General features: G+C 37.5%; 1 protein-coding gene across 1 annotated transcript; it reads left to right on the top strand.

Moving 5' to 3' along the window:
- Window positions 1–5600: 5600 nt before the first annotated feature.
- Window positions 5601–8010, top strand: LOC145736227 (uncharacterized). The gene is given in 6 exon segments (XM_081990529.1): window positions 5601–5689; window positions 5691–5766; window positions 6215–6355; window positions 6414–6600; window positions 6984–7745; window positions 7806–8010. Coding segments are annotated over 5 exon segments (687 nt in total). The 3' UTR covers window positions 7178–7745; window positions 7806–8010.
- The last annotated feature ends 3796 nt before the right edge of the window (window positions 8011–11806 follow it).

Below are 11806 nucleotides of genomic sequence, written 5' to 3' on the forward strand. Positions count from 1 at the left end.
GTGAAATCATGGTGTCGACAATGTTCCATTTGTGCAGCTAGCCACGGACCACAGACGAGATCCCGGGGACCTATGAAGCAGTACAACGTAGGATTGCCGTTCGAACGTTTAGCCATAGACGTCGCTGGACCTTTTCCGGAGACCAACAGAGGCAACAAGTACATTCTTGTTGCCATGGATTACTTTAGAAAATGGCCTGAGGTGTTTGCGATTCCAAATCAAGAAGCCAGCACAGTCGCTGATATTCTCGTCGAAAATGTCTTCAGTAGATTTGGTGTGCCGTTGAAGTTACACTCTGATCAGGGACGAAACTTTGAGTCCAAGCTCTTTCAGAGGCTCTGTGACCTGCTAGGCATTAGGAAGACCCGAACAACGCCGCTTCATCCTCAGTCGGATGGAATGGTCGAGAGATTTAATAAGACCATAGAGCAACATCTCTCAAAGGTTGTTGATCAGCATCAGAAAGATTGGGACCAGCATATTCCGCTCTTCTTGATGGCTTATAGAGCAGCAGTCCACAACTCAACGGGACAGTCACCATCTAAAGTTCTGTTTGGTCGAGAACTGCGACTTCCATGTGATGTGGTGTTCGGAGCTCCAACAGGCCAAAGCACGAACATTGAGAACTACGTTGACGAGTTGCAAGACAGATTACTGAACATCCATGATCTGGTCAGGGAAAGTTTGAATCTAGCTAGCGACAAGATGAAAGCTCGTTATGATCTGAGGGCCAATTCGGGAGGGTTCCAGAAGGATGATAAAGTTTGGTTGTTTAACCCTCAGAGGAAGAAAGGCAAATCACCGAAATTAACACCTGTTTGGGAGGGACCTTACAATGTGGTAAAAAGGTTAAATGACGTCGTGTACAGAGTCCAACGCAGCCCCAAAGGCAAGATGAAAATTGTCCATCTGGACAGACTCAAGAAATATCAGGGATTAGATGAAGCGGATCGGGACGACCAGCTTTAAGAGGGGGGCAGTGTTACGGTCTGGGCCTACTATGCTCGATACTTCTTAACGAGCGCTCGCTTCGGGATGAAACCGATGCGCCGCAATATCAGGCCGGGCGCGTATTAAAGTAGGCCACAGTTAGGAAGCGCTACCTGGAAGATTCTTGAATGGTCAAGGCAACCCGCGAAGCGTTTCGCGGTCATTCTAGAACGTGGTTTGCGAATATAAAAGACGCGGTGTCAACCGCAGTAGTAGTGAATTTGGGAACGCGGTAAAGTTGAATAGTGGAATAATTGTGGAAGTGTAGTAGTGTTTCTAATAGCTGAGTTAATTATTGTACGGAGTGTTTTGAAGTGTAAATAAATTTATTAATTGTTGAGTTAAACTGACTTTGTGTGAACCCACGGGAAAATCGTAACAATATATTTTAAAAAAATATAATTGTAGCGCTAGTTAATGGCCAGAAATTGATTGAAAAATGGTCTGAAACTAAAGTGATTCCACTGTAGATTACAGTGAACATATTATATTGGAGGTAAAAGAAAGCAATTCAAAAAGAAATTATCCGTTTGTTCTATGTACAGATTGAGACTTATTAGGCAATGTGTGAACCTCAGGTACTTTATAAGTACTCATTATAATGGTATACTCCTGTATTTAAAACTGCCGTATATTATAAGCATATTTGTAGTTACTTACTTCTTATTATACCTATAGCTACGTACTTGTACTGTACTTTTAAGTGAATGCCAAAAAAATTGACTGTCCAATAAGAGCTATAGTGCCAGATAAGTAGATGCAAATGGCCAATAGTGGGTGGGTATAGGTAAGTATTGCAATTTTTAAATAAAAAATAAATAACAAAATTTATAAACTAAAAAAAAAATAATAAAAGAAAAATGTTTTTTAAGATAATTTTAAGTTGTAATAATTTTATTTGTAATAGCCAATTTGGACTAGAATGCTTATGAGTGGTATCCCATCAAATTGATATGTTTTCTTGATGGGTTCAATGTTAGGCATTTACTATTTGCCTTTATATGCCAAAGACAATAAATGCCCAATAAATGCCTAGTTTAGATTCACGTACTATTATTTTGTCCAGCTCTACATTGATAATTTAACAAAAAAATTACAATACTGCAAATTTGTATTGTCAATTGATTTCTATACAAAACATGTAGAATACCTATATCATAATTTCTAACGAGTTAGCAAATTAGGAACTCTCTTAAATACAGTTTAATCCTTTTGGATTATAATTTTTAATTTAGAGCTACACAAAGTGTAAATGCTTTGGCAAATAACAAAATGATACTCTGTTGAATTTCAGGTCGTAATACGACTTGCCTTGTCAAATAACATCTATACTTACTTACCTAAATCTAAACTAGGCATGCATTAAGTTATTGTTAAATAATTTAAATAATGGCAGGTATGGGCAAATAGTAAATACCTATAGATAAATAGCAATAATTAATCTTGAATGGTTTTGCTATTTGCCCTGGCACTTAGTAAAAATGATCAAAAACTTCTATGATCAATGTTTTTTGTTTATACCTTGAGTATTTTGGTATTTTCAAGTTTATGGAGCTACTGCAAATCATGTAAAGGACATTTTTGTCAATAATTGTAATAATTTAAAAACTAAAAGTTTCTAATTTCTTCTAGTTCATTTTGAAGCTCCCGCTTTCTATATTCCTATGAAATTTAATTTGTCAACTGTCAATCAACACATCCACCGGTAAATACAAATCTACCATTCGCCACCCCCAAAACCTTTGTTTTTTTTTTGTGCAGTGTTCTGTTCATCCTTTTCTTATCTTAACATTGTTATGGAAAAAAAATGAACTCTTCTATAAGAGAACATTACAAAATGAAACCATTTCTTAGAAAACCGTTAAAGATTTTCATATAAATTGGGCGTTTTTGATACATTCTTTCTTTCTGGTCTTGAGCGTTTAACGATTGAGTCAGAAATTTTACATGCGACTTTTCATTTTGTGATTGCAATTTGATCCTACATTGACCATTCGAGCGATATTCCTAAATAGATTTCTAAAGCGATATTACTGTTTACTAATCCTGTTGTTCTTTTAGTGTTTTGATTTTTTTAAATAGGTATATAGCAGCGAACATCAGGACGCTCATCATGGATGAGGGAGTAGTATTCCACGACGGATTTTCCTACAAAACTCGTCGCAGAACAGTTACCACCAGATAAAAATGTATTTATTTGCATAAAACAACTCGCCATATCATAACACTTAGCTCCTGGACGGCTGACCATATCACCTATATCTTATTGAGTCTTATTATTGTCTATTTATAGGTATCTTGTTTGCACGAAGGACAGAAGGTTGGGGTGCAGGGCTTCTGGAAAAGTGTCAAATGGTGAGGTGACGGTTATGAATGCACACCACAATCATCCGAGGGAGGCAAGGTACCAAGAAGCTGAAGCATTCAGGGCACAGCTAAGGGAAGCTTCTGTCACCCAGCGAGGCACTCTCAAATTTATTTACGACCGTGTAGCCACAAGGTAAGATAATATCTTATTCTATATCTATAAAGAAAATAGCAAAGCCTGTATACAGGATGTTTCACGTTTTAATATGCAAGCTCAAATCGCGTATTCTACGTCTAAAAATAACTATAGTTTGCTATATAAACCAAATTTCAAAAATGCTTTATTAAAAAAATACAGGGTGTTCTTTAAAGTTTTGTTTTTTTAAGTTTTACTTCTTCAAACTTTTTTCTGTATTGCGTCAGTAATCTTTTTTTTATAAATTTAAAATCTTTATTGAATGCTTTATTTTTGGAATATAGTTTAGGTACATAGCAAACTAAAGTTATTTTTTAGACATAGTATTTAAGTTTGCCTACTACTCCTTTTTTGGGCTTCACTATTTGTAATTGAAAATACTTAAGTAGCCATTTGAGGTAATTTAAAAAGTTGAATCCAAAAATTATTACCAAAATATTCCTAACCTCAAAATAAAAGGGCTACAGCTAATAATTTCTTTTTTCTAATGGATCACTGGGTATATTGAAACATTTTCGGAATGTTCTCAAAATTCTGCTAATATTTTCTAGAAAAAAATTTGGTTTTTAAATAGTTTTTCGAAATATTGGCTATTTGAAAATTTTTATTTTGTCTTTTGGCAAACTTTGTTTACCTATATACAATGCCATCATTTCAAAACTTCCCACCCTCACTACTTTTTTCAGCAAACAAAATTAGTTGTGACCAAAAAATATGTCAACTTAGATATCGAGGGGGAAGTTTAAAACTATAGTGGGCTTTGTATTTTAGATTTCGCCCCCGTGCCCTTAGGTGCCCTCACTTAAAATTTTTAAATGGCATCCCTAGCTTGTAGCACATTATTTTAAAGGTCTTAAAAACCCGACACAATTTTTACTAAAACACAAAATCAACAAAGTTTTGTTAGTTTTTTTAATTTTGATTTTCAAATTTGTTAAACAGTCAGGAATCGGGATTATGAAGACCTTTAAAATAATGTGCTACAAGCTATAGAAGTGCCATTTAAAAATTTCAACTGGGGGCACCTGGGGGCAAGGGGACAAATCCTAAAAATACAATGCACACTGACTTTAACTATCCCCCTCGATATCTAAATTGAGGTCTTTTTGGTAAAAACTAATTTTCTTTGCTGAAAAACTTGGTGGGGGTGGGAAGTTTTGAAATGATGGCACTGTATGTAGTTAGAATGCAGGTAACAGGTAAAATCTACAGATAAGCTAATTGAGCTATAGTTGATGTTACTTGAGTGTCATTTAAAAAATGTTTTCTAAATGTCATTTTATTAAGGCCATGATTAGGAAACTGTCCTGTCCTCCCATTTAACCAAATCTGTATCTCTAACCTTTTTCAAGATCTCCATAGGAGCCCTCCTTATCCTAGACACACTGCTAAAGTAAACTCCTGCTCACAAAAGGACAATTTTTCCTTGAGGTTTGGAACAAAAAATGCATAAATTATTTGATGTTTATAGAAAAGCAAAATTCAGTTCTGTTTTTTTTCAAATGGATCAACAAAAAGATCAACATTTGAGCTCAATAATAGCAACAATATTATTGTTCATGTCCCAACTCAATTATTTCATACACCCAGAAGGTGCTTTACATGTACCTTACAATTCTGTAAGGTCATCCATGTGGCGGTGGAAGCGGGCAACAACTCCAAATGTGCCCACAACATTAGCAGAGCTGGCTGAAATACTGCAGACAGGTGAGTGGCCTAGATATACCAGCTGTACTAATGGCCCTTTCTTTTCAGGGACAACTGCGGCTGGTGCTCATAGGGCTGTCGTTTTTGCAAATGAAGATTTCATTCGCAACTTCGGCGACTCTATGTACACCTTCATGGAAGGGACGTTTAAAGCAGTACCACGACAACCTGCTTTTGCTCAAATATTCACCATTTTTGCAACATGTATGGACCACGTAAGTGTTTCCAAAAATGTATTTCCTAATTTTTTAACTCCCCCAATAATCATTTTATGCATCTGTCACCCTTTATACTTTTGCTAATATGAAGTGCTTTTTAAAAGTGTGGAATCTCAGATGCTATACAAAATAATATACTATTATTTTCTTTAAAATAGGCATTTCCTATTATACACATTTTCATGGAAAGGAGGACCGCATTATACGACGTATTTTTTTTGTATATTCGCCAGGCATTTCCCTCTCTCCTCAACAGAACAATCATAACAGAGAGCTGCGCTTGAAGAATCCCTGCGAGAAAACTATCCACAAGCATCATTAAGAGGGTGCTTCTTCCATTATTGTCACGTTAGTTGGTGTAAAAAAATGATATTTTGCTTTGGATTATAAAGGGTTTTGCATTTTTTTCTTTTTAAAATATGATTTGGCTTATTTTGTCCTTAAAACAATAATCATCCATATTTAATTTTTAATTCTATTCATAGAACACATTAATCTAATATTTCCTACATGTGTAATATACAGGGTGATTCACGCTGATGGTAGATATATTAGAAGTATCTAGAGAACGACTAAATACCTATATTTTCGTTGAAATTTGAAGTCTAGCCTAGGTTGGGTCCAAACTCTCTATCTAAAATATTTTGGACTTTGCGGTGTTGCCGCAAAAATATTGAGCTGTTGTTCTCTAGATACTTCTAATATGCCATCACCGTGAATCACCCTGTATAAGTAGATAATCTAAATATGCAATCATTTGACTATCAAAAATCAGATGAGGTTATTTCTTAAACAGGCTGTGATGCGGAAAGCGAGGACCTTAGGAGTAATGAGAGCCGTCGAAGAAAATCCCCACGGAAAGGCTTTACTTCGAAAATACTACGCCTTAGCGCTTGTTCCTGCGGACAGGATGGAAGAAGCTTTTGAATTTTTACAGGTATGCATAAAAAATTGTACTTTTTTATTCAAGAAGACTCTATTTCTATTATTTTTAGGATGAACAACTGCGTGAGGCTTTTCAAGATCTACGAACTTATATAAGACGGCAATGGATGGACCGAGTTACACCACACCATTTCAGCGTGTTTCGGGAGCGCCACAGAACCAATAATGTCATGGAAGCCTACCACAGAAGACTGAATGGAAGACTAGTTAAACATCCGGGTATTTGGGATTTGATGGGTAAGACCATTTTGGTTTTAATTATTTTTTTAAGCAGGGTTCCAAAAAGTATGCTATATTTATTGGTTTGGTTTTAAGTTGAAACTGAACGAAAGGTGGGCATGTACTTAAAATTTTCTTGAAGCTAATATTAATTATCATGGTAGAATTTTTGCTGTTTTTTACCGTATCTCTGGAATAGAGATGCCCTGAATATTGATGTGGGTTTGTGTTTCCTCTGGTTAAGCCATCGGTATGTCAAATTGCTAAGTAAAAATTTAAATTTACCCACTTACCTAACAAATTTGACCATCTGTGCTTACTTACTACAATTATTCTGTAAATTTATCATTAGTCTTTAGAACCTCTGCTAGCACTTTTTTCAAATCTTAATTTTATTTTAGAAACGCTTATCGACATTCAAAATATTGCGATACTAGAACTGCAACAACTGGAACAGCAGGGAAGAGTCTTTCGGATAGCTAAGCGAAACGAGGTATTTGACAGGCGATTGACACAGGCATGGGACAAGTTGGCCGCTGGTAGATTTAATTTACAAGACTTCTTCAGGTTTGTTGTGTGTGTTTATGTGTGTTGATCTTCCTGTGAACGATAACTTTAATCCCTTTTTGTTCTTGTAGGCAAGCTGTTCAGTTCATGGAGAACTTCGATGTCCAACTACAAGAATGGAACCAAGACGTACCACCTGAAGAAGAAGAATTTTCCATAAACTTCCCAAATCTTTTTGATCCTCCTGTTCCCCAACAACACATCCCAAACCCTCCTTTACCACCACTTCCATCTCGTTCACCCTCTCCTCTTCCTGACTTTAACATTTCCAATCCAAGCCGTCCAACCCTTCCTCTTAATCTTCCCAATCCACCGCGTTCGCCCTCTCCTCTTCCTGATATTAACATTTCCAATCCAGGCCGTCCAACCCTCCCTCTTAATCTTCCCAATCCACCTCATTCACATTCTCCTTTCTTTCCACCCCGTTTGCCGTCACCCGAATTTAACTTTCCTATTTGGAACCTCCCAAGTCCTCCTCTCCCTCCCCGTACTCCACCATCTCCAGAGGTACCAGGACAAGGCCAAGGTTTGGACGAAGACGGGAGCGAAAATGAACCTTGAATAAAATATTGAAGAAATGAATATTGAAGAAAACCGTAAGTATAACTTGAAATTTATATATTATAATTGTAGAGTAAACAATAATATTTGTAAAGCATGGGAACCTGATCGTCCCACAACACAACACCAGGAAGAGACCAGTTCTCTCCTGTTATGCAAAGTCTGTTTGACAAACGTCGTGCAGTACGTGTTGCATTGTGGGCACGCTTTTTGTGGGAGCTGCACTTCAAGAGTTTTTAATGAAGCAGCTGCGCGATGTCCAGTGTGTCGGATAGTAATAAATAAATCACTAAGGCCACTAGCTCTTTTTTTGTAAATCACAATGTGTAACCACGAGCGCACAAGCCGCCCCTGTACCGATGCGCCTAACCTTGCGGAGCGGAGCCTGGATTTGCTGTTGCCGACTGTTGATGCAAATCACGTGGCGAGCGTGGGGGATTCAACAATATATATAAGCGACGCTCCGCAGAGAAAACGGTGATTCGATCGCGGGCACTAGGTGGAAGTAGCACGCCGTCTTTCGTGTATTTAGTTTTTCTTATTTTATTATCTTTACGTAAACTTTGTTTGAGGGAGTTAATAAACCGATTAATTTATAAACGAGTCTTGTTAACTACGAACCTCACCAAGTTACATTTGGCGCTCAACGTGTGGCTCGATTAAGTGTAAACATTTGTAAAGCAATAGCTATCCAGTGGCGTTGTGATATTAATTTACAGTCTTAGATAAACAATAGCTACGTTTTGGCGTTGTTAGTCAAGTCTGTTTTCTATTTGTTTGTTCCGCTACGATTTTAAATAAGCAATAGCTATTTTTTGGCGTTGTTTGTTGGAATTATCAATACAGTGTGATTCATAGAAATTTTAAATAAGCAATAGCTATTTTTTTGGCGTTGTTTGTTGGAATTATCAATACAGTGTGAATAATACTAATTTTAGATAAGCAATAGCTACTTGTTGGCGTTGTTGGTCAAAATTATTTTCAAAATCCGTTTCATTTGATTCAATTTAAGCGGGTGATTTACGCTGTTGGTATTCGATTATCTTAGATAAACAATAGCTATTTATTGGAGTTGTTGGTCGAGATTAGTCAGAATCTTACATTCATTATAGTCAAGCTAAAATATTAACACTGTTTGCTGTAATCAGATATTAAAACGGCTAATCAAACTCCATCTGAATATCGTCGTAGCAGTAGGCTCGCAAATAAGGCAGGAAAAATGACGCAAATGTCAGATGAACAGTTTCAACAACTATTACAAACTATTACGGAAGTAAGGGCCGTTCCCGAAGTTGGACAACATAAAGTTGGAAGCTTTAGTAAATGCACTGCGCGGTTTGAGGGCAAACGGTGTCACACAACAGTAGAAAACTTTATCACTACTATAACTATCTACAAAGATATTGTCACAAGTAGATTCTCGTTAATTAATTTAATACTAACTACTACCAATACGTTAATTACTTAGTCAGCAAATAATCGGCCACTGACCGAAACAAGTCGTTGACCACTCAAATCGAAGAGTAGGCAATTGAACCTTTTAGAACGGAAGCTAGCTAAGGTGTTGCAATCGCCAGTCAGCAATAAGTCATCAATTGTTCGGACAATGATCCAAGTGCTTAGACAAGCAATTAAGAAATTGAACTGACTAAGGGATCGCAATACCTTACAATAAATAGCCGAGAAATTTGGAAAGAAGGGAGTTAGAAATTATCCGCGAAATTACACGGTTCGGTCGCGAAAGTTAAGGGAACTCTACCCTGACACTTACCCTCGTCCAAAATGGTTTGTGAATTAATTATCATGTAAGTACAAACCCTATAATTTGAATTAAACCAACTTATGTCTGACAATGCTTTTTATAAATTCAGTTTTCATTTAATCTTTCTTTATTAGTTTCTCTATGAATAAACGTTGTTGTTTTTGTTATCCAATCTTTGAGTTTAACTTGACCACGACCCCAGCCTACACGTCCCCGCGTTACGACTAAAAATTAGATCGTGACAACTTGGTGGAGGCGCCAAGAAAAGCGCGCCATAAAAAGAAAGTTTAAACTATGAATGAATATACGAGGTTTATAAACGATATCGTAGATGCTAAAAAAAGATTGGACACCCTGTACAATGACGTTTGTTCTAAAAAATTTTTCGAAAAGACTAGTGAAGCAAACGAAATAATTGACCTTTTAAAATACTTCTCAAAAATAAGAATTACTGTCAAGGTATTGGAAACTACGCTGATAGGGAAAACTGTAAACAAGTACAGAAAATTAGGGGGTGCAATAAGTTTCTGGGCTACCAAGATAGTACACAAATGGAAACTCCAGTTAATTATTGAAGAAGAGATGGAAGTGTTTTTCAGTGTAATTAAAACTCCCGAATAGTGAATATTGTCTGTCTAAGTGATTAAATAAATTTTTACATATTTTTTCGGCTGTGTGCAAATTTGTTTTTTATGTGGGAACTAATGATTGCCTAAGATACCACGGTGAATATTTGTATGCGTATATTATTTCTAAATGAGCAGTGGGGATAAAAGAACGACACGTAGTGCGGCAAAAAATAAATTGGATTTAAGATTGCAAATCGGGACATCGCCCACCCCATCGCATTCGCTATTTGACCCTCCCCTAAGCAGCACCACCGTAGAAGACCTCTGTCGTAGTCCAAAAAGACAACGAGATTCACCAACCACGAAACAGTCAAAAGCCTGCCGGCATAGCCCCAAGCCCTAATAGTTTGTCCGACTCGGACGTCGATCAACCACCCAACCCACTAGACCAAACGGTCATACCAAATCCTACACAGTCTATACAGTCTTTTCCGCCAAATAATCGAGTAACTACAGTAGAAATGGCAAATGTTACTTTATCTAACGCTTTATCAGAAACAAAAAATCCTGCCAAACCAAAGTTTGTCCCGCCCCCAACCTTCAACCCAAGTTTGGACTCGGCAATAACCTTCTTAAATAATTATGAAAAAATAGCGAATTGTAATGGTTGGGACGATGGTTTCAAGATAGCATATTTAGGGAGCTTCCTCGAGGGTCCAAGTGGTCGATGGTATCAAGGCTACACCGTGGACGACACAAATCGGAATAAGACCTGGTCAAACATAAAAGAGGATTTTATTAAAGAATTTGGAGGAGAAAGCCCTCTACGAAAGATAAAATTTAGGTTCAATAAAAGAAAGCAAGGGGACAGCGAGGATATCAAACACTATTACTACGATCTATTGAATTTAGCGAATGAAATCGACCCGAATATGAACTTTGAAACATTCAAAGACCAATTTGAACAAGGATTGCATCCTTCGTTTGCCGAGACCTACTACCTGTTTGGCAACGATGCGTCAAATTTAGACAAACTAAAAACTCTCGTCTTAAGATTGAGCGACGTCAGAGAAAGAGTACTGGTGGACAGAATGATCTCACAAACGGAAGTGCTTACGCTTTCTCAGACAACTAGTTTCGCAAACTGGCGTCAGGAAGACGAACGTCGAATGGCGAATAACATAAGTCCAAATAGAAATTACCGGACAAATTATCAAGCTCAGTATGGAGGCTACCGTGGAAACAGAGGATACAATGGGTACAGAGGAAACGCCAGACCGTCGAACTTTGCGAATAATGGTAACTACAGGCCCCAGCCCAGGAGGAACGAAAACATAAGATACGACGAAAGAAGAGAACAGAACCCCAGGGGGAGAGGATTCACACACCGGGGACTCCCAACAGGACCGCAAAATCTACCTAACACTAGGTACAGCGACGGGAGACCGAGATGCAACACGTGTAATCGAGTAGGACACTATACATGCTACAATGAGAGAAGAAGCGGAAACGCGCACCCAAACGAAGGTGGGCGACTCCAATAAGGGGGCCAACAGAGTTCGCCATCCAAACATCAGGCCCGAACATACTGAAAATAAAAGGACTAGTGGACAACACATACTGTGACATAATTTTGGACACGGGATCCAGCAGAAGCATAATAGACAGTAATTTAATAAAAGAATATAAACCCCTTGACGAAAATTTGAATTTGGTTGCAGCCGGGGGAAATAAAATACAACCGTTGGGAACGGGAGAAATTTTA

This window comes from Ips typographus, linkage group LG12 (genome assembly GCF_016097725.1).
Source record: "Ips typographus isolate SLU linkage group LG12, UJ_Ityp_2.0, whole genome shotgun sequence".
Lineage (NCBI taxonomy): Eukaryota > Metazoa > Arthropoda > Insecta > Coleoptera > Curculionidae > Ips > Ips typographus.